Here is a 25131-nt window from a genome sequence, read left to right on the forward strand (position 1 = left end):
GTAGTGACATCCAACATATAATTTATTTTTGATATGTCTTTTAAGCGAGATATGTCTTTTAAGATGTTTTTAGTGTCTAAACTGAATTGCTATAGCTTTGGTAGAGTATTCAGCTGTTACTAATCAGGAATTAAGGCGACATTTGTCTTGCAAGGGTCAAGGTGATTTCCAGTATCACATATTCAGTTCAACATAGATTACTGAGTATATAGTTTCACAGCGGTTGGCCAGAGTCGACACAGGACCCACAGGTGCACCGAGAAATTACTTCTCCAAATGTTTTGCCTCTTTCTAGTTTCTGGCGTCGGCTTAATGATCCCGAACTGATAAGACTTGAGTAATGCTTTCTGGGGAGACGCGTCGCGCCAATTGTTGCAATCGACAACATAGTGGCCAAACTGTGCTCGTTAGTCACTAGATTTGCTGGGTTTAGCCTGATCTTTCAGCTGGGTGCTTTTTTCTATATGTTGTGAGATTTTTCTTTGTCGAGGTTATGTTTTAAGGCAATGAGGACAACAGGCAAAAATGATTTTTAATTATCCAGGTTTAATGAAAAAAATAGAGTAAAATATGTTTTTTGTGGCAGTTATTGATCAGATATGGTTGTATTTATCGGCATCCATATTTAAGAAATTAAAAAAAAATATTTCGAAGATTTGATTTAAATTTTTATGTAGTTAATAATGCTTTTTTCAAATGGTTAAATTATGTCTTAAGCTCATACAGAAGTATATAGGTGGCATATGTTGAGGGTTTTAAATAAATCTTAAGATAATAGTTTGAGATTGTAGTAAGACGTAGTAAGAATATCAAAGCCTATATAGCAGTAAGTATCATTTTGAACGCTTGAATACCTCTTTACTTATTTTCAACCTTGTTACGAAAGAATTAATCAAAACGTCAAGAAAAAGATATTTTCCTGGCAATGACTAACCGGACAATAATAACGGTAATCTTTAAAATATTTCCCCGTCGACCATCTGGGGCGCTTTGGCATACGCGAGGGGGGAAGTAGGGGGGGCATTTGTGTGGGGGGTAAACAACTTCTCGGCGGTCGGCTATTTGAACGTAATCGAACGACAGGCCGTATACGCGCATCGCTGGATACTTTCCAGACCGTTTAAGCCCGGTTTTCTCGTTCAAATATTGACTCACCAGCGGTGTGCTGACCACAAGGCGCTGTGTGCATTTCGAGTAACGTGATTCAGGGAAGCGATAAAAACGTCCATCAGAGCATTTGTTTTTTGTTGTCCGATCCAAAGGGCGGACGGGTTTGTTGCTTTGAGAGGCAATAGGTTATTTATTTTATATGGGTAAAGGGGGTAGTAAAGAAAGCAGTGTTGTAATCATGTCATTTTGAAATGACTTATAGTACCAGTCAAATATTTTGCAAAATGACTAAAGTCCTATTGTCAAATGATTTGCAAAATAACTAAAGTCCTATTGTCGAATAATTTGCAAAATTACTGCAGTCCAATAGTCAAATAATTTGCAAAATGACTGCAGTCTCATAGTCAAATAATATGCAAAATGACTCCTAGTAAAGTCATTTAAAAAAAAATATTGACCGTATTTTTATCTTAACTAATTCTAAGTTACGTAATGAGTGAAGTCCGTGTTTAAATTGGTAATGATTTTGAAGAATAATGGTTGGAAGTTAAAGTTAGACGTATAGTAAGAGTCTTAGCCCAGCACACACAAAAATAGGTAACGTTATAAACATTTCGAATATCTTTTCATTAATTTTCAACATGGTCTGGACGAAGCGCTACATAAATCCAACGTCCATCGGTTAAGCACAATTTCTTCAATTCGAACCAATCTAAGTGCCATTGGCGGCGCGAACGAAGCGGAAACTTACGATAACAGGCGACTCGTCAGCAAGTCAAACATAAGGAACGCGGCATGTGTGCCAACTGTCGCCTCGTCCACTCAAACGATACTCTTTAATAGCTGCGGTGACGAGGTTGAAAAAGCCGGCACGACAAACATTGTAAAATCTTGCTCGAGATTAGAAGACTGGTGACATCAGCAGGTCGTTTTTTTTGCACTAGGGTCAATGTATGTGTTAACAGCGACGTACAAGACAACGCAGGGACTGAGATGTTCCAGTGTAACGATATACAGAATAAAAGTAATTTTGAAACGAATGGTTCGTTTATGGACACATTTGTTTATGGCTGTGGATATATGAGATTGGAATTTGGCTATAAATTTATTTTGGAACCACCATATACATGTGCAAAAATTAAAAATAAAATAGACGGTCAATTGGAAATAAAAGAGAAGGTAAAAAATTACAATCGAAGGATAATTTTAGCTACAAAAAAAAAAAAAAAAAAAAACTGGTTGTAAACAAGTGATTTTAAAATGACTCAAGTCCAAGTCAAGTCCTTTGCATAAATCAATTTAAGTCAAGTCATTTGAAAACATTGGTTTAAGTGCAACTTACAAAAGTCATTATAACAATGCAAAATTGCTTTAAAAAGTAGTATATTCGCATGAAATGTTGTACCATCATTCTGTGCAAACCTAAAAAACCGAAAACATTTTTTTTGTCTGCAGAAAACCTAAGTACGAACGAATTGAAAAGCTGAAAAACAACCAAAGCCACACAATCGAAATGGACTTAGGAGTTGGACAGCAAAAAAAGGAAAAAATGTCATCTCTCGGGCGGTAAAACAGTTAAGCGGAAAACGAATTAGACGTAACGCTTTCAGAATTCCTCTGCCGACAATGAAGGCATGCAAAGTGGCGCTTAGAGGTTCGAACTTGGACGAAATTACGACGTTTAGTTCGTCGTAAGGCCGCAATTTCGCGCGACAGGTGGCAATTTCGCAAGCGGAGGAATATGTCGCACAGCTGCCATTATGACGCCGACGCTCAAGGCGTGATTACATGGTAGCTGGGAAAAACGCCACAAAATGACGGAAAACGTTTAAACCTGGACGCTTTTTTTTGTAAAGAAATTCGCGAAATTAAAATTGGGGTTTGTTTTAGACCAGACATTATTTTTGCATCGGGTTATCACTGTCGGAAAGATGACATATAGCAGCGGACTTTGAAACATTGGGTATTTACAAAAATGTATCGGATATATTTTTATAACATAACTTTTTCTGCACACATTATGTATATCGTTTTTTTTTTTTTTTTTTTTTTTCAAGTACTGATCAAAAAAAGTTATCGTTGTGGCGTTATTTCGCTTGTTTCCGGTCTTTTAAAACTTAGGGTCTTTATTATTCTAAGCAAGCGAAAGGGAACCGTCAGGTTGAAAAGGCAGAGAAGCACTGTTATAGACCCTTTTGTAAACCTAATTATAAATTATAACATACGTTTAAATAAAAATAATCATTCGACAGCTTATAGATTAGGCAGTTTGCATGAGCACTTGAAAAAAAAAGAAAAATTAGTTAAAAAATTTTTGACGAGTTCAAGAATTTTTCAGGAAGCCTATGAAAAATAAATTCCAAAAAAGATATAATAAAAAAATTCCTTACAAAAAAAAAATGCGAATATCACTCAGCCTTTTTTCCCCTCTAGATGTTTAACCCAAGGCTCGTAATCGGAATTAAGCGATTTTTTAAGACTTAGGACGCAATTAGCGTCGTCGTGACACAGCCAATTGGATCAGTGTCGCCCGTGAACCGATTTCACGCCTGTTTCTTGCCGTCTCGTCTCGTTTGTCGCCTGCAGTTAGCGCTGGGCGTTTGAGGTGATCCGTAATTGCCCGAGACAGATTGAATAAGAGAGAATCAATCTGATCGCGGTTTTCGTGCGACTGGGAGGGGGCGTTTTTTTGGCCGATTTTTTTTTATTGGAGCATCTAGGTGTTTTTTTTTTCATTTGTTTTAAAACACACTGGTGAAAAGCAACGGGGCTGAAACACTTTTTTATAAAATAAATTTAAATTAGGCAACATCTTGAACGTTTCGGATATCTCTATATTCATTTTAAAGATTTCTTTTTTTAGTTAAAAATTATTATTTATTTTACTTCATTTGTTTGTTGAAAATAAATAAAGAGGTTTTTGAAACGTTCAAAATGGTACCTAATGCTATATGGGCTGATTTGTTTTTTTTGTTTTGTTTTTATTAGAGCATCTAGGTGTTTTATTTGTTTTAAAACACTGGTGTAAATGAAACACGTGGTTGACACATGTTTTTAAAAAATAAACTAAAAAAAGTTGGTTAAACTTGGAACGTTTCGGATTTTTTTTTACTTTATTTGCTTTTTATTGTTTAAAAATGAATGAAGAGAAATGTTACCTTATTCTATATTTGATATTCCTATTGCGTCTAACTAAAACCTCTAGCAATTAAGCTTCGAAATTCAAAGACATTTTAAGTTTTTAAAATAAGTTCAAAAACAAATTCAGCAATGATTTGTTTTAAATGCGAACTATTATCAAAACAAGAACTTTAATTTCCCGGTAAAATATTTGTCATTTAAGTCTATTCCTACGAATCAAGCCAAGTTCAATTTCACGCCCTTGACCTCCAATTACCAATTTCAAGCCAGCATTTAAAATCGCCAAATTAACTCGATTTCAAGTAAATTGCCGTGTCATCTAAATACAAAACAAGTCTCAAGTCTGCACGGCACATGGTCCACTTGATGTCATCAAGGCACAAATACATTACAGCCTCTTAACAACAAAGACTGGGGTCACGGAGTCGACAGAAGTCATCAAAACGGTTAAAATTACTGGAAACTGGTTTTGAGTCTTTAATTAGAATTGAATTCGATCCGAAAAAATTGCCATAAATCATTTAAAACTGCCTTAAATATTTGTAAAACTGCTTTTGATATTCAATGTTTGAGTTACATTTGAAAAAATCCGACCAAAATAATCAAAAACAGGTTTGTATCCTTAAAGCTTGGGTAAATCTTTTAAAATTGTCTAAAATCACAAAAAAATGCTTTGAAAAGATAAAAAAAAACTTGTATTTGGCATTAAACATAGCTTAAATCATTACAAACGAACATTTCCATTGATATCTGTCGAGAAGTGAAAGCATTCAAACAAAACACGAACCACATGCGCAGCTAATTTAATTCAAAAAGGCTGACAGATTTGGCCGATCGTAAACAAAAGGACTGCAGATTTTGAGCACACCTGGCGGCCCGACAGCTTACAACGCACAACAGACCCAGAGGGAGATAAACATACGTACGCTCTACGGCAGTGCGCTTTAACCTTTTTTGATTTGTTGAACCCTTAAACTTGTTGTGACAAACTCATGGAACCTGTTCACTTGAAATGTAAACTGAGGTAAAAAGCGATATGAAAAATCATTATGCTCATAACAATATCATCATGTCAATTAAACCGAGCGGAGCTGCCGAAGTTTTACATACTATCGGTGAGAGTTTGATTATGGCTGCAGGCCGCTTGCGAGTGCTATTGCATGTCATAAAACCCCGTTCAAACAAAATTTGAGCAAATAGCAGAGAGACTTTTAAATGACTGTTTTGTCATTAAAAATGTCGGCGCTGGTCTAGAATCCTACCACAGTTCTAAAATCAACGCACAAAATTTGAGTTAGGATGCGGGTTAGCGTTTGGGTGTGGGTGGGTCAAGTAATATTATATTCCTAATTTAATAATAATACTTGACCCACCTTAACCCAAACGCTAACACCAACCCTAACCCAAATGGTGTTTCGTTGTGGTAGGATTCTAGACCAGCGCCAAAATGTCAAATATTAATGGTTCATTAAAAGTTTGTGATGCACCCTTGTATACCTTTTCGTACTGGTGCACCCCATGCATATTTTGATGCACCTGAGCACCGTGCACACCGGTTGAAGAGCACTGCTCTAGGGCACTTGTATACGAGGTTAATAGCAGCTTAGCACCCCATATACTGGGAAAACGTGAGCGCGTGGTTAAGTATGAAACTACCAACATCGTGTATTTTTACCCCCGAGCAATAACTCTTTACTGTGTCCTTTTATGTGCAATGTATGCCATTTATCAATGTAAATATGCCGGAAGTGCCCCGAATGTTACGCTTTTTCGCGATGTTATCTTCTGTGCGAACATCCGAGCAATATTACGCTTTAAAAAGTTGGAATATAGCGATGCACAAAAGTAAATGGTCGTTAACCGCGTGAGAGCTTTTCCATTATAAATTGTTTTCCTTGTGCTTTTTTCTCCATTTTATTTGTTAATTAAACAAAAAAGACTGTTAGCACCAGCCCCTCAAGCTAACAACATTGTAGCACATTTATCAACGCCTGACAAACTCTTCCGTGGCGCACACAAACACTGGTTAAAGCACGTCGTAGATCTGACGGCGAGATAGGCGGTTCGCCATTAGCTCCGCGCAAAGTTTTCCGACTTTTGTCGAAGCCGCAACCAGCTGTTACCATTTAAGGCCAGCGGTCGGGTGCTTTGCTGTTTGCAACTGCATGGTCGATTTGTTTGCTCTATAGTGCCGGTGTTGTAGTCAGTTAGTTGTGAAATGACGTATGTACCAGTCAATTCATTTTAAAAATAACCAGAGTCAAAGTCAAGTGATTTTCAACAGATAACAATTCGAGTCCTAGACACAACACTTTTACAGCAAGTCAAGTCAAAGCCAAAATACATATGGAAAATACATATACAAGCGTGTACAATAACTGTGATCTAGTCCCCTTAAAGTAACTTTTTGACCAACGTTAACGCCCTTCGCATCATAGTAAACCGGAAGTCTTATAACCGGAAGATAGACAAACCGAATCTGTCGATCAATGATGCAAGCAAGACAGGTTAGGAAAACAACTATCCTTCGGTGAGGTTCGAACTCACGACCTCGGTCATACCGGGACCGTTGCTCTACCAACCGAGCTACACAAGCTCAGAGGGGAGCAAGTCGAGAAACAACCATAGCACCGTTGCTTGGTGCACCCTGTTCGTAAAACTAGCCTGTGGTGAGGTTCGAACTCACGACCCCGGTCATACCGGGACCGTTGCTCTACCAAGTGAGCTACACAGGCTCAGAGAAAACCAAGTCGAGAAACAATAAAACGTCAACGCTATTTACAACCCGTCAGTACGAACATTTTCATATTGAAGGGGATCTGCAGTACCACATTCAGTAATTCAGTCAAACTCAAAACTGTATATTCGTATTTAAAAAAGCAGCAAAAGTGGGGATATTTTAAAGAAGCTGCAAACCTTTATGATAATTTTTTTACTATTTGGTGTTGCATAGCATTTGCAACAAAACCCTTTCACACCATTATAAGTATAAGTTGGTAATGCTACATTTTCATACCGATACAATATACCGGCATGAAGATTTATATTTTTTTACACCGGGCAAACTTAATGCTTACAATATGCCACCGAAATTTAGTCAAGTCCGGGGCATGTAATTCAATTACATCGCCCTTACAAGAAATCGCTTGCCTATAAGACCTTAAGAGAAAGCCAATTAATCGGGAACAGGCCGCGAAATTAAACCGGCCTAAAGCCCAGAGGGATTCTCTATAAACGTCGATAAAATAACGTTGAGAGATTAATGTCGATAGAGAGACCGCGACCGGCTTTTAAGCTTGTAGTTTTCACAGCTGCCCAATGCACATAACCATAGGGCCTGGAGATTTCCAATTCTACAAAGTAATACTGCCATTGGATGTGCCAGTGTTGCAATGTGACTGGACTTCAGTGCACCTTAAATCACTCACAGTATTCAAATGACTTCACTGGGTTAAATCTATTGACCAAAATGACCGGACTTGAGTGAGTCTTTCAACCAAAATGACTTGACTTGACTTAAATATTTTGAACAAATGACTTAAATTGCCTAAATCAATGTGTTATATTTTAAATTTCGGTGTTTTTGTTAAATATTTCTTAATAAATTGGGTTATTTATCTTAATTTTGAAACGTTTAGCAATTTGCTTACTATATGTGTTGCCTTATTTTTAGTTAATGTATTTGTCATGATTACCAATTTTGTTATTAGTTGAACGTTTTATTTTATGACAATGACTTGAACTGTAACTTTACTTGTTAATGTTTTGTAAAAGACTTGACTTGGAATCGAGTTATTTTTCAAGTGACTTGACTTGAAATTAAGTCTTTTCAAAATGATTTGTTTGAACAATAAAGTACAACCATCCGATCCTTACGTCATTAAAATGACGCCATTATTTTGGTTTCGTATATATAAGAAACCATTGAAAAAAAAACATTAAAAAAAAGTTTTCCTAGGTTGAAATTTTCTTTCGTATTGAAACAATGATGAACTACGATTATAGCAGTTTACCATTTTTCGGTTTACTATTAGATCGAAAACCAATGGAGATCGCAAAACATGTTTGAAATTGACAAATTGATTAAGTATTGGGTCACCACACCATCCTTTGATCCGATATTTTTGAACATCCCTAACAATACACCACATTTTATTGTCACTAGGATTTTGTTTTAAACAATACCTAGCGAAGCACGCATAAGGCATAAGGCAGGAACAGTCATTCTCGCTTCAGAAGGCATCATTGATCGGTGGCGATATGAAAATCCCTTTCGACAAATCGAATATGTCCTTGGCCTCCCTTGAGAATGCGTTATGCTGCTGTTAGCTTATGTTGCCCCAAAAGCAATATGAGGCTATTAGCGCGAACCAAAGCCGACCCATGTGCGCGCTTCTATTGGACAATAAGTCTACGGCGCCTGTAATAATAATAATCGATCAACCTTATGCAGTGGTGAAATAATTCCGAAACGGTCAGGAACGGTGATTCGGTAAAATAATTTTCGCAAGTACGACATACCGGTAAAATAATGATATTTTTTTCCAGGCTATCCCCTTATCTACTTAAATGTATTTAAGATTTTAGTTCTATATTTGTGGGCTACGTCGAATGATAACCTCAGGTGATTTAAGCTTGTCTTGTTTTTTACGCCCCAATATGACGATGACGTTAATTTGTGACGTCATCCTTAGGAAATAAATAAAAATTGTGGTATAGATAGGTATGGTTTTTGTCCAAAATATCGGGTACCGGTGTCGGAATGATAGCACAAATATCGGACATGACAATTAACCACTGCTTATATAATAAACGCTAAAAGCCACAGATTTTCAACCACGGACGAATGACGTCAATATTATTAAAAACACTTGGCATTCCTTTCGGGCGTTTGAGCGAGACTCAAAAAAACATCATGGTTATTTTGTTTTATAGTAATTTTTATAACTTGAAGCAATACAAATATAAACATTATGAACTTCATAACAAATGTAGCTTTCTAATATTTCAAAACAAAATATAAAAAAACATAAATATTCTTTGTTTTTTGTTGAGTACAGTGTTGACGTAATAAATCCTGTTAATGAAAATCTGGATTGACAACGCACTTTGCAGTATCGGTATCCAAATAAAACCCGAAGTTTTGCACATTCCTAAGGCAACAAAGGTTTCTCACATTCCTAAAGCAACAGTATAGGGCGTGTTACATTGCGCCTATTTCGCCAGTTCTTACAAACAAAGGCAAATGATTCGCTGGGGCGCGTGCACATTGACCAATCAAGTCGTCAGCCACGATGTAAACAGAATGTCGGCGGCGATTTGCTTTGATGTGCTCAGCGAACACCTGGGTCGCCATAATCCACCAACAATCGGTCAGTCAACAATAAAACTGGTCTAATTTTCTGGCCGTTTTGTTAATCGCGCATTTGAGCTTGGTTTAAATTCATTTTGATAACTGCGGTTTAAATGTTCGTTTTATGGACGGTACAAACCCACTCTGTCAACTACACTTTAAATGTCATATTTTAGGTTCAGTTTAAATGTACTTTTTATGTACGGTATAAGTTCACTTTGTCAACTACAGTTTAAATGAACGTTTTGAAGGTAGATTTTAAACGTACTTTTTTAGGTAAGTATAAGTGTAAGTTTTATGTACAGTTTAAATGTAGTGTTTTAGGCACAACTAAAATATACGTTTTTTGATGCAGTTTAAATATACTTTGTATATAGGTACAGATTAAATGTACTCTTATAGATGTGGTTTAAATCTACTTTGCCAACTTCCGTTTACACCTGCTTTAGTCAGGTATGTTTAAAATTCACTGGAAGTTATGCGTTCACTGCGCAAGAATCTCGAAAAGCGACAGATTTAAATACGAGAAAAAAAAAATCTTCAAACTGATCCTGCAAAAAGGCCTAAAGAAAGGGCCTAAAAAGAGTGCCGGCTTCTTGCCTAAAAGGCCGTGAAAGCTGGCCAAACGTCTGGCGCAAATCGGTCGCGGGCGATTGCACTTCAATCCGGGCACAAGACGTGACGAAAAACTTCGAGGGGGGTTGAGGGGGGAGTGGGGGTCATTGTCTGTTACCCGGGCGTACCAAATTCCCCCCAGCAGGTGTAAGGAGGGATTGTCCCATACTCGGCAGTTTTTTTCGATACCGATGCACAATATTTATTTTACGTAAAACGTGTTGCGACCTTATGACGTCATTACTATGGCCAAACAGGCAAACCTTTTTAAAACATTCGAATTTTTTGTTGTTTAAAGAAATTGTACCCTATTTTAAAGTCTCACATGCTTATTATAGGTATGCGATTAAATTATTTTTTCTAAATTACCCCAAAAAAATCGCGGTGAACTTGAGAATATCTCGGTAGGCAAACATTTTGAGAATAACTGACTTAAGTAGTGTAAAGTCAAATGTTGCACGAATTCGAAAAATAGCGCGGGTTGAAAAAAAAATGAAATTCTGCTCAGTTCCACAGTTGAAAGTTAAAAAAAAATTTGAACGTTTTGTTTTGTTTGAAAAAAGTCGCGCTATTTTTGGGGAAAAAATGAGCTTTTTTTGGAAAAATTCGAACTTGGACGAAAACGTGTTCATTTCGCTTGGCGCAACTAAACTACGGAAACGGAAATCAGGTGCGTTTTTCTTTACGCCGATCTGACACAACGCGCACATTACGACAACAACAAAGGGCGCCTACACACAACAAAAACACAACAACACAGCTCCTAGCCAAGTCGCTTGGATCAAAAGCGAGCTGGCTTGGGCAAACCTGAAAGCATTCCAGCGGCGAAAATTTACAGGGCCGGTGGGAGCGCGCACCTACAACAAAGCCGACAAGGACCAACGCCAAGGCATGCCGTCGACCCTACTGCGCCTGTAATTACTCGCTATTGTGACGCAGCGAAGCCTGTAATAAGCTTTTTCAACGCGACGCCCTTAATAGTGTTCTTGTTCGTTTTTTTCGGAATAAGAATATCATTAAAGCCCATGCAGAAGTAGATATAAATTTGAACGTTTCTAATAACTCTATATTTATCTTCAACTTGTATTTTAACACAGTGAATAAAGATATATTCGCAACGTTCACAAAATTCTGCCTGCTTCTCTATGGATTTGATGTTCTTATTACGTCTTACTACAACCTCCAACCATTATCCTCCAGTTTATTGTTCGTTTTTAGTAGAGTAAATTGGAAGAGGACGTTTGTAAGGTAGTTAGTTCCCGCATATATATATACTATATATATAAGGCTGGGGTTCTTTGACTTTTGCAACGCAGACCCCTGAAAAAAACACTTCACGACAAAGAGAATACGTGAAGTTTTAGCTAGGACGATAAATGACTTAACTTAAGCGCACTTAATTCACTGTTTTTTGATGACTTGACTTGACTCAAGCCTATTGAGAAAATGACTTGACTTGACGTAAGTCTTGTAGAAAAAGGGGTGAAATGAAGTGTTTTCATTGAGTATTTTTTTGTAAAATTTGATAATTTATCCTAATTTTTTCGCACGAAAACAATTTGCCAGCTGTGTATTTTTAGTACTCATTCTCTTTTTTCTATTTTTAGTACTCATTCTCTTTTTTCTATTTTTAGTACTCATTCTTGGACGGGAGCGTGTATTTTTATGACAAAGACAATGACTTGACTTGTTATTCATTCAAAAAGACTTGACTCAGACTTGGGTTAGTTTTAAAAGAACTTGGCTGGGACTTTGTTTATAACACTCAGGCAAAAACATACACAAAAAGAACACCAACAGAAAAAAAGGCCAAACCCTTAATAGTGGCCCAAACGAAAGTTGGCACAGTGTGATTCCAGGTTTCGATCGAAAGAGCAATGATGATTATCCGGGCACCTAATCGAATCTAGGGCGCAGGGAAAGGGGGCGTGATTCAGATTGACGGGACAACGCCCACTCAAACTCCGCAGCTAAATTAAGGCCCACTGTGTGATTTCGTTATGCCCAGTGTGCTGTGTACATTATGGTGGAAAATTTGGTTGGTGAGTTTTACAAAGGTTAACGAAATCACGGGTTGTTGATTTAATTTAGTAAGGTACGGTTCCAATCTCACCCTCATCGACAACTTGTTACGCATATAGCGGTTAGTATATAATGTATTACTGCTTTCATAATGCATGTATAATCGGTGGTAATTAATTTCGTTTTTTGAAAAGCTTTATAATAAATACGAAAAACGGGTTGAAGCATTTGGACTCGGTTCGAGTAACGCTATTTTCGACTCGACTAAGTTGAGCAATTACTCGGAAAAAACAACAAACGAACTTCTGTTCAAAAAAGGGTTTTCGCACCGCAGATAAAATACGAATATTGGAAAAGATTGGATTGTCAGAGTCGATACACGACACCAAGTGGTGGAATAGGTACTCGTCCGATACTTTGATGTTATCGGTGTACGATACCAAATAATTACGAGTTATTGACTTGTTGTGTGAGCTAACGCATATTTTTTACTTTGATGAAGAAAAAACAACAAAAACAATAGATAATTGGACTTCTTTACGAAAAGGCAAATTCAGTCTTACAAAACTGGTTAACATTACCATTTATCAATTTTAGCAAACTGAATGTGCAAAATATAAAGATATCTCCATGCCCTTACACCTGAATGACGACAATTGACTTCAAATTGGAGCAAATAAGTTTTGTGTCAGCATTGTTTTGTTGGTTTTTCTAAGAGATTGATGATGCCTTATTTTGCGGCGAAATGTACGTCTCTTTTAAATGACTGGAACTTAAAAAATGACTGACTTTGACCAGGGAATGGAAGTCTAAAGAATATTTTCATCTTCAATTAGATCTATGCTTCGCTATACATATAGCATAAGAGTGGGTGCTTTTGATAAGGGTTAATTTCATTCAAAATACCGGAAATCAATATTGGAACGAAATTCCGAGCATTCGAGCTAACACTATATCCGGAATAAACCGGTTAAAAGCTGCTCGTAATTAGTTGGATAAAAGAAGAAAGCAACTAATGGGAAAAATTCGGTGGTGCTTTTTCACCCAGAGGCGTCCAATTTGCAGAAACAACGCAGATTAGCCGAAGGGACTAAATCAGCTGCAAGTATGCCTTGGGGGACGGAGTACGCTCTACTCCCGCCAATCAATAACCTGTAAAGTCCGTACAAGGATATCGGATGTTGGAGGCGAACGCAGAACCGGAGTGACACCTTTTAAGTTTGCTGGAATCTATACGGCCCTATATATTTGTTAAGGAGAAAATTTGACGACAAAGTTTCGCGTTTGCGAAAAGCGCTATAGAGGCATAGCAAGAATATCAAAGCCGATAGGCAGCATTTCGAAAGCTTCTAATATCTCGTTATTCATTTTCAACATCTTGATGCAAGTTGAAATCTTGATGTAGAAAATGAATAAAGAGTTATTCAAAACGTTCACAAAATGTCACCTACTTCTGTATGGGTTTTCGTATTCTTAACTAAATCCTCCAACCATCATGCTTAAAACAACATAAGCATGTTCGGAGGAAAGTTAAACGATGATTTGTTGTTGTTTGTTAATTAAAACCTATTCCTAAAATAATTGGCGCTAGGGACTTCCGATAATATCGGATCGGAGCCGATACCCGATGCCTCTTTTGTAGTATCGGAACTCATCCGGTACTAGGCTAGTATCGGTGATGACCGGATACCAAACTCATAAAGGAAAATTTCAGCCATGATTTGCAAAACTAACGTAGGCATTTCACTTTAAAGAGTAAATTTATGAAAAATAGTAGGTTAGCAACTGGAGAAAATTAATCGTCTTAAGCTAGAATACAGGGTCGGATATTTCGTTTTATTCACATGGAAATAAACGGACAGCGCTTGTTTTTAATTTTAATTCCTTCATAACACAAAATGTCGGGGAAAACAACTGAACAAAAAGAACTCTGCAATTAAGTTTCACCATCTCGATAAGTAGGCGGTCAACTGGCAACGTTCCGAAGTCACTCGGACAAAAGGATTATAGATATTTGCCACTCAACGGAAGCGTGATTTACACGAACTCGAACGAATTATAAGCGAATATGCCAGCCAGGCGGCAATCAACTTTGTAACCAGCAATTCCGTTTCAAGGCATTTGCCATATGCCGCGAATTATGTCTAAAAGCGGTCACACCGGCTGTACACTGTTCTGTTATTGGATGGTATTAGTGTCCGCGGCTAACCATCGCACATCTTAATCTGTAGCACTTTAATTGAAGGTATCAGCTAAGAATACTCGCAAGTAAGAACCGCTCTTAACCTGTTGTTTAAAACGTACAACGTTTAACTTCTTGCTTAACCATCGCTATCGGTATACTATATAGAGTTGGTGGTAACATTTAGCTTTTAGTTAACATTTACTCTTTCAAGCATCGCAAAAATATTTACATATACAGAATATATATAAAAACCTTGGGTTGAACAAATTTTAAAATTATATAATGTTTCAGATTCTGTTTACGAATGGAACATCACACCATAAACAAAGCTTACACATCGACCTTAAAACTGACCGAAACACTATCACCTTCGCGAAACCTTAAAATAAAACACAAGAAATCGGCCACGCCACCATACGCTTTACAAAATGAAACAAAAGCTATGGTTAAAACTAACATTGAAACAGGGTTGACGAATCCTTCATCCAAACAGCCTATATATTGAATGTCTGTTTCAAACAAAGCTTGTTTCGTCTTCAACTATTGTTAAAAAGCAATTGTAAAACGTTTTTTGTGAAAACTTGAACAACTAGAGAATCCTTAAACCGAGCAAAAATGTTTAATAAGCGCCAAACTCGAAATAAAACAAAAAATCGGTCACACCACAATACGCTCCACAGAATGAAATAAAAGTTAAAAAAACAATGGTTGAAGCTAAGATTAAAAAAATACAAATGGTTGATGAATCCTCAATCCAAACAAACTGCTTGTTTTGAAAAAAAAGGCTGTTTTTTTCAAACAACCTATATATTTAATACCTGTTTCACAGAAAGGTTGTTTTTCTTCAACTATTGTTAAAAAAATAATTTTAAAACGTTTTCTAAAAACTCGAACAACTAAACAATCCTTTACATTTTTTAAATTAAATACCAACAAAACACAAAATACCGTTAACGCCCACGCCACGCCACCTTACACTTCACACATATAGTTGCCACGTACCTTTGCTGGTCTCGGAGAATGGCCTGACGCCAGTCGAGGCCGCCACGGTTCCGGATTCGGACAGGCTTGGCCTCAGGGAGGACCTTGGCGCCGATGAGGACACACAAGAGGACGAGCTCTTCTTCACGGAACGGCGACTCACATCCGAATCATAAGCCTCGTCAAGTTGCGGATGCTGATAACCGGTGACAGCGTTGCGGTGACTGTTGTACTTTCCCGACTCGATACGCTTGAACGCCTTCCCGTCAAAAAGGGGCGTGTCCTTGTTTGTGACGTCACAACCGGAGTCCTCGCTCTTCTGACCGCGGGAGGACTTTGAGGAAGAGGAGGACTCTTTCTTCAGTTGGCGGGCAAAAGCGCCGTGTTTGCGGTTCCGCGGTAGTGAAGCGGTGGTTGAGTTGGCTTGGGGTTGGGGTTCGGTGTTGTGTGGGTAAAGGTGGGGCTCATCGTTTACGGGGTCCTCCTCTTCCGGGAGCACCTGCTCTTCATCCCAGAGGGTGCTCGGGGAGCTTGACGTCATCATGATGTAGCTGACCTGGTGGGGAAGATTAGGGAAAAGTTGAAAGGACAGGATTTTGTGTCTCTGCCATAATACGATAAATTGTAACCCAATTTCAATTAAAAAAAAACTCTCACTGGGATGAAATGCGTTTATCGTGTAAAATTGACCTTAAATCGCCAAGATGTTCTAGTACACTCAACATTAAATTAGGTATTGTATATTTTCGAAATGCCCGATGACAAGCTGCTGCGTTCGTGCAATGATCAAAGCAGAACAGAAGAAGTAAATGACAGCAGAGTATAACGACAAGTCACAAAACTTGATAATCCGATCAACTATACACGCCAGAAAATACCGGAAAAGGAGTTTAGTCGGATTAAAACAGAACTTAGCAATCTCGTGCAATGTACTGCATTTTCTGTTCGTGCAGCTACGAATTTCACAGATCAGCCATGTAAATATTTCAATCTATACTTTAGGTCTAAGTGTTAACCGACAGCTAAGTAAGATATTTATTCCTTTATATAATTACCGACTCAAGTAGAGTATATTTTATTGAACACACAATGTTTCGCATCAGTTTTTTTAGAATTATTAATTATATAATCTTTGAATGAAACGGGTTGTAAACATTTTTAAACTATAAATCAGAAAAAGCAGCCGCGTAAATACTCAAATCCATGATTTGGTTCTAAATTTTAACCAAGCGCTGGGTGAAAATATTCATCCTTTTATAATTACAAAATCAAGCACGCAAAAATGTGCAATTTTTTTTCGCATTTGCTTTTCAGAAATACTGCCAATAGCCTTTAAATAATTTGGGTAAGCAAAAATTTTAAACAATAAATCAGAAAAAGTAAGATCGTAAACACTATCAACTGTATACTGACAATTACATATTGGATCATGGATAAACTAATTAGCACGTTCTACTGGGAAATACTAAGCGATGACATATCAACTTGAGAACAACGCTGCTATTTTTGTTGTTTAAGTAGTAATCCAAATATTGAAAATTCCGTAGCTTCTCAAACCATTTTAACATTTAAATTAAATCTATCTTAATAAGCCCAAGTAAAGTAGAATGTCATGTCCAAGTATCATATATAAATGTTAAACTGTTTTTAATCGATTTTGAGCAATATTTCGCTTTGCAAGCATTAAAAGCAAGCAAAATATCAACTGCTTTTAAGCTTACGTTTTTCGTCTATGTTTTCGTTTGGGACTAAGCGGTTAAGTTAGTAGCAGTTTGTTAACGTTCATCGCTAACTAAATACCCTGACAGAAAGCTATTTTTTTTTCAATTATCACAACGTCATACCTTGCTTGATTTGAGAACCGACATGGCACTGACAAACTAACTTGAATGCAGCACTGGTAGAACAGTTAAGAGAAGTTCGGAATTGTGAACATTTCGAAAGCTAACGCGAGAAATCGGGCGGTTTCGGCTGCGTTAGATAAGCAACAAATTAGGGAAAACACAAACACAAATATAAAGGAATTCGATGTTTGCCAGCCAATCTACTTAGCCAATCTAATACAAACACACTGTTAAAAGTGTCGCGTTACCGAGAACCCATTAGGCGACTATTGACGAGTCGCTAAATAAAGAGGAATGACACATTGTACACAAACACGAACCTAAATAATTGTGGTTTGCCATCAACAAACCGGATGCGGTGAAAAAGCGCAGTAAGCACTGCTGACCTTTATTTTAATCGGTGTTTAAAAACTGCGACAAATATATGCGGCCATATGCGACCTGTATGCAAATACGGAAGAAATCAGAAAATCAATAGATTTTTATGAATGGAAATGGAAAACTGGACTTCGGAATTTCGGAGTATGACATGCATTCCGCATATTGCCAAGTCAGAAATCGTAGCGACAATCTATATTGATAGATAAATTACCTGTTGACGTGACAGCATATGTTTCTATTGCTACCAGGGATGTCCGTTACTTGATGTTTTATTGCGATACCGGTGCCAGACATTTAAAACAAAACGCCTCGCCGATATCAAACGACTTCGCTATGAAGTTTAAACTTTTGAAAAAGATTAAAAATATGTTAAAGGCAATTTTATTAGGTTTATTCTCGTCACAATTAGAATACCTCCAAATTGTTAAGCCACTTTTTTTTGATACATTTGAATTTTCAGGTATGACCACAGCGTTTGATCAAAAAACATGGCTGAAATTCTCATAGAAATTTGGAAAAAACATTAACACGAATCATAGAAACATTAACACGAACCGGCTCTGATCATCTTTTAACAGACATCCATAATAATGACTGTCCGAAACCTGACCTAACATTCGCCTTTCAATATACAAACTTAAACAAAACGAAAAAACAAAGATACCGGGTAAAAGATGCGTCCCGCCGTTTTGGAAGCGGGCAGGGTCCGCATGTGGCTTGGTGCCGCGCCCTGGTGGAACCCGGACCCCCCTGCTCGGGGGTGACTCGCTTGGTGGCGCCACGCGTGCCTTGGACTCGAGTCGTATCGTTTCAGCTTCATATTGGCGGGATATATTTTTAAGCAAACAGTTTATACAGCAGCGTATACAGTTTAAAGTGATCCATGGTAAAGTTGTCCTGAATTGAAACAACATCAGTCATATGTGTGCTAACCTTGATCTTTGTAGGCTTAAACATTCATACACAACTGTGTACAACTGCGATTTAGCCCTTAATAAGTTGTACTGGTCAACGATGACGGTGCACATATCTTAACACAACATACACAGATCAATGTAGGAAAATTATAGAGTAAGCTATAGGATAAAAAATCTAAAGGTTTGCATTTCAAACCTCGGTCATAACAGAATTGTCGGCTCTATCAACTTTACTACGCAGGCTTTGAGGGGAGCAGTCGAGAAACGACCATACGCAGTTGCTTGCTGGATCCTGTTTGTTAAAATAGACTGCGGTTAGGCTCGAACTCACACCCCATAGGCTATACCGGTGCCCCGCTCTACCAAAATCACGTCTTTGAAACGGTCGTTTCCCTATAGTCACTAAATGAAGATCAACTGATAGTTTAATAAAATAAACGATCTTTTTAACCTTATAACCATTATTCGCCTTAATAATTTACTTTTGTCTATAAGAATTACTAGACGAACAATTAGGAAAAGATAGGTGCTCTTAAACAGTTCCAAAGTGCATTTAAAATTGTTTTCTATATTCACTTACAAAATAACGCATTTTTAAGTGAATCCGCTATAATTTGGAACAAATACAAAAAAAATGCATTTTTAATATTGGAAAACTTTGGAGCATAATGGTTGGAGGTTGTAGTAAGAAGTAATAACAATTTTCATGATGTTGAAAATGAATAAAGAGTTATTCGAAACGTTCAAAATGATACCTACTTCTGTATGGGCTTTGATATTCTTATTACGTCTTACTACAACCTCCAACCATTACATTGTTGATGTTGAAAATGAATAAAGAGTTATTCGAAACGTTCAAAATGATACCTACTTCTGTATGGGCTTAAATATTGGAAAAATTCTGCAACATGCAGACAGGCCTTTTTTGCAATTAGGCACGCCGCACCAAAATCGACATTATTTTTTCGTTCGGCATAGTCCTTTTTGGCAGCGCCATAAAATATTTATCAGGCGCCTAATCAGCCAAAAGAGTGCCGCTGGGTTCCAAAAGGCCCCAATGCTTCCAATCGGCTCAGGCAACCCATTACAAGACCACTCGACTTGTAAGTTAAAAATGTTGGCGCCAAGGTTTAGATTCGAATTTTTTGCAACATGTGGGTTTTACTCGCCAAAATGGTATTTGGAATTTTACCGGGTGAGTTTTGGCAATGATATATGTTGCATTGATTGGCTTGGCTGGATACTATATGTCGAAAGTATAATATCCAGCCTTTTTAATTCACTTTTTAATGTTGTTTGGAATGCAGTTAGTTGGGGGGTTTAAACTTAAAAAGATTATAGGAACCACTAGTTTAATATTCCGCTCAAACATGCTACCCATTATATATTGGAAAAAAATTCGATTCGCACCATGTTTTGTCGTTTTTTCAATTAAGTCAACGTAAGGAAACGACCTTAATGAATAAAGCAGCATAGTTTTTTAACCTTTTTAATCGCGTGTATATTTCAAGGCTAACAGCAAACAAAAAGATTCGTTCGGTTTGTTGAAACATTTTTATCTCCATATGTTTACCAATATATAACCACGTTCAATGTTGGACAAGATTACATGCGCAAGATTATACAAACAGACTTAAACTATAACACTTTATCTCCTGTGGTTTTCACTTAAGAAACTGCCGCCAAAGAAACTCTGATCACCCCAAATTGCAAATTACCTTGTCCAATCTGCACCTGAGACTTCTTGCAGCTGCTGCATTTTTCATTCGCTACAACACAAACGACATAAGTGGCTGTGCGAACATACAACGCTAATGTCGCGCTCAACTTTCGCCCAAACAAAACAAGCAAGTGCGCTCCGAACGTGAAAAAATTCAGCGCCGACAAAAATACGGGGCCCCGATGCTAATAGGGGGGTTTTAAGGGGCGGATTGCCCCCTCGAAATAAATGTTTCGGCGTTGCCCGAATTTTGGCCTTCAATCAACTATGGATGTTCGATACTTGAAATTTCATTCCGATACCGATACCCGATATTTTGGACCAAAAGTATCGCGATCCGATCTGAATGACGTCATCACAAAAGCAAAATAATTCAAAACATGCCCGATATAGTTTAGACCAGGGGTTCTTAAACTGGGGTCCATGGACCCCTTGGGGGTCCGCGAACTAGTTTTAGGGGGTCCGTGGAGGCCTACTTGAAATATTAGTTAAATATTTAAGAAGTCATATTTTTTTAAACAAAACAGTTTGATTAAAATTCAAACGGTTTTGCACTGAATTCTATTTAGACTCTATTTCACTTTCACATTTTCGGACCGAAATTAGCAAATTTATGAAGTCTATTTGTGTTGTGACGTCAATTTATGACGTCATTTTGGAATTTTTTTGCCGACAGTGGTCCACGCAAGGCAAAAAAAAAAATTATGGGTGCGCGGTAAAAAAAGTTTAAGAACCCCTGGTTTAGACTTTCTTGTCTCATTCAAAATCGGTCACTATAAGTTCTAGTTTATAAAAGAGGAATATATTTTTATAATTGGTATCGGTGCCAATCCGAAACCAATTAAAAATAGAAATTTTAGCCCTGAATTCTCAAAACAGTTTTTATTCAAGTGTATTTGTCGTCATTAAAGTGCATTAGGGCGAGGAGATATCTTCTTTTTTACATATTCAGTTTACATGACCGATATTTGATGTTTTATTCCGATAACGATCCGATACCAAACTATTACTATGCACAAGCACAATAGATCAAATTTAAACATTTCGAGGATTTTTTCAGGTTATGAGACTAAAAATTGCTGACAAATACACTTAAATAAAAACTGTTTAGAATTCAGGGCTAAAATTTCTATATTTAATTGGTTTCGTATTGGCACCGATACCACCCATTATCGGACGAGTACCGATACTACCACTTGGCATCGGGTATCGGCTCCGATCCGATATTATCGAACATCCTCCCTAATTTCAAACGATACTAGTTTAATAACATGTTATATCTTGCTCTTAAACAAATCTGTTCTGCAATACACTGTCAATAGGAAGTAAAATACCAGCACCAACAATGTAAACCCTAAACTGTATAACATCCTTAGCAAAAACTCCATAACCTCATTAGCGCAACCGTCAATCAAATCGCGTCATACAGCAACATAGATGGCTCTCCGCGTTGCTAGAAAGAACACATATTAAAACACCAACGCGTATCTCTAATGATGAGTAGGGCACAACGTTCGAAATATTGTCAACACTATGCGTTCCCACCCAAAGGAAAAACCTCAAGCGACCCCCCTAGGGAGACGACATTGGCTTTATGAAGGCAGGACATTCGCCGACCGAAATTCGGTCAAAATTAAAGCTCCGACAGTCGGCATCGACGCGCTGTCTCTTTTTTCCTTTTTGCTTGTGTGCATTAGGGGTTATTTCGCCCTCGACAACTATCGATTCTTATCATCGATGTTTTTTTTCCGAGCGAGCTAACGCAGCTGAGAAAAATCGCACTTTTTTTCCTGGAGCAAAATTTTGCCGGGAGAATTGTTTTGGCTGTTTTTTTAACGAAAAAGTACAAATGTTTAGTTGAAAAAAAAGGTTTTCAAGAACAGAAAACCTGTTTACGTTTTTATTTCATCTCATTCGAAGGAAGAATCTATATTTTATATTTAATTGTCAGTGGAAAATCTCCTTATTTGCAAACTAGTTTTGGATATTATGTTTGTAAAAACTGGCGATTTTTGCGGAACAATTATTTTGTTTAAATTAAGTATTCAAACTTCTTGAAAATTCATCTAAACAAAGGAAACTTTACATTTTATTGTCTGCACGAAATTGCATAAGCTATTCCTGCAAGGTAATTTAAAATAAAATTATGCAGAAAAAACTAACCCTGACGTCATTATGTTTTACAAAAAAATAGAATACTTGATAGCAAAATTGCAGGAACATATTTCAATAATGAAAACAAAAACAAAAACAAAACGTTATGAATAAACCTAATGCAAAATTTATTAATATGTCTTGACGTTAGATAATAATATATGTACATGATTGAATTCAAAATTACAGCAATTGAATTTACGAGTTTATAATAAGCTCTAACGTTTAACCTATATCTTTCAAAAGTGACAATAAACGAATCAAATTTCTGACAGTTTGACAAAAAAAGGGTAAAAGTCATCGTTACAAAAATGTGAGATATTAAAAAATATGTTCTTTAACGATTTCAAAAGCCCATGCAGAAGTAGGAATCATTTTTGACGTTTCGACCATCTCTTTATTCATTTCAACATGTAAACACATATGAACATTATTGAAAATATATGGGCTTTGATATTCTTAATACGCCTTACTACAACCTCCAACCATTATGTTCCAATGTTTTTTGATAATTTAAAAGGGTTGAAACCGTTATGCAGCTGTCAAAGCTTAAACGGTATATATTCGGTAGATATAGGATTAACCAGCGCAATATTTTTTCCACACGCCTAAAAGCAAAATTGCGACACCTCTTTTTTTGCGGCATAAAATTTAGTAAAGACTAATTACAAAATGACATAAACATAACGTTTATTAGCAGATATGGCATATTTTTTTGTCTACATTTTTTTTATAGATTTAAACTAAAAACTTTTGTAGATGTTTTTTGTATTGGGAAACACTGCTCCTCTTAAATGTTGCATAACCGCCTTTATTTAAGTCCTAAAAAATCTGAAAACAAATTCCTAAACAGCTGATTATTTTTGAAAGATTCTATGAAATTGGTCGTATTTGTCTAATCCTAAGAATCATTTCTATTTGACCTGATGAAGCACGGTTGCGCGAAAGCTTGTCGAGAATTCAATACATTTGGACTTTATATATTTTGCCACCTGATTACCCTATTTAAAAGAGCTAAACAACAAACGTGTTTTGTTTGCACTACGGAGCGAAGCGAGGCTTGCAACAACATACGGACGTAACAGCAGCAAAAGTTAAGCAAGGTTAAATTTTCGTTTTCGCGCAACCAGTTTTATCGCGCCAGGGACTCATGAATAATGCAGGGACGACGCAGGTATCTGAGCTATGTCGACATTCGCGCCGCCACCACCTCGAAAAGTTACAAGTGCCGCCTGTGTGTGCTTTTGTGTGTGTGTGTGTGTGTGTGTGTGTGTGTGTGTGCGTGTGTGCGTGTGTGCGTGTGTGCGTGTGTGCGTGTGTGCGTGTGTGCGTGTGTGCGTGTGTGCGGTGCTAAAGCGCGTACCTGATTGCAAAGTTTGCAAGAATATGCACAAGACCCACTTTTATGTTTTCGCCAACTTTACACATCTCTTTAAAGATTGTTACTCCGGCTGGAATGCGTGTGCGCGCGCTAGAGTGTGTGCGCGCATATGCCCCGTTGGAAAAGTTGGCGAAACTAATTCACAGGGTGCACTTTTATGTTTTCGTGCCTTCGCTAACTTTTCACATGACTTTAAAGTTTGGTTCTCTGGAAACCATGCCTGGAATGCGTGTGTACATTGGAACGTGCGTGCGCGCGTGGGTGTGTGTATGCGTGAGTGTGCGCGAGCATACTCCCTCTTTGCAAAAGTTTGCAAGAATATGCACAAGACCAACTTGTTTTTGCCAAACTTTTCGCATAATTCTGAAGCCTTTTTTCCAAATTCCGGCTGGTATACGCGACTTAATACTGGATTCCTATTGGTGGCTGTTTAGTTTTGCTTATTTCTCAATCTCATAGGTCAATGTCCATTAGTGTATTAACAAACAGTATACCATAAGAGATTTTTGAGTTTGACGCGAAAGGTTTTTTTGTCGTTTTGCAAAATAAGCTAATATTCGTCTTACTAATGGGCATGGAGACAAGCATGCGAGATTAAAAAAAAAAATTAATATTTTTTTATATTCTATAGGTGCCGCAAGCACCAAAGGTTTGCCACTGGTTACATGTTTTCGTGAATAGTACCAGGCCTTTCTTGATGTTGTTAACCATTTGTCAAATTGATATGGATGCATAAAGCTTTCGTTTGCAAACAATATTTTAATCCATATTGTGCTTAACCCTCGCTTGTTTATACCCTTATTTGTAACAGAACTGGACTTTAAAATGTTCATTGTTGCCTTTCCTCCAATTCCTGATTAGTTAACATGCATGTTTTCCACTTGATTTTTTACAGCTTAGTTCTATTTGAATGGCGCTCGCAATGCAATCGATTCGCAATTCTAATCAAAATTATATCGCTTTTTTTTAATTCGTTTATGTCAAACAGAAACCGACTTTAAATTTACAACGCAAATTTGTTTTTGATTTTTTTCCACTTTGGAAACGGCTAGACTATAGTTCTAGCCCTATCGCCATCGTCAATCTTTGTAAACCATTTTGGTTAGTTTTCGTATTCGTTTGTTCCTTTTGCATCACAGATCGGAAAAAAAACAAGGAAAAGGCTATTGCCTAGCCAAATGGACAGCTGGCGTTTTTAGAGCGGCCACTTACACTTAAGCTTGTAGCGCTTAAAACGCGGGACGTAGATAGAAACGGCGAAGTTATAGCCTCGTGTGTGGCGCAAATTCCCGAGTAATTGCGGCATTTCGACGTCTCTTAATTCCGC

General features: G+C 37.4%; 1 protein-coding gene and 1 non-coding gene across 2 annotated transcripts in view; both read right to left on the minus strand.

Moving 5' to 3' along the window:
• Positions 1-25131, minus strand: part of LOC146136931 (teneurin-3-like) — a 135569-nt gene that overhangs the window by 86248 nt on the left and 24190 nt on the right. The window contains exon 4 of the mRNA XM_083396289.1: positions 15429-15963. Coding sequence (XP_083252415.1) covers positions 15429-15963 — 535 coding nt within the window. The remainder of the gene's footprint in view (positions 1-15428; positions 15964-25131) is intronic.
• Positions 6913-6986, minus strand: Trnat-ggu (transfer RNA threonine (anticodon GGU)). Its single transcript has one exon. It is a non-coding gene; the product is annotated as a tRNA-Thr (tRNA).

The sequence above is a fragment of the Ascidiella aspersa genome, chromosome 8 (assembly GCF_963924565.1).
Source record: "Ascidiella aspersa chromosome 8, kaAscAspe10.2, whole genome shotgun sequence".
NCBI classification, from domain to species: domain Eukaryota; kingdom Metazoa; phylum Chordata; class Ascidiacea; order Phlebobranchia; family Ascidiidae; genus Ascidiella; species Ascidiella aspersa.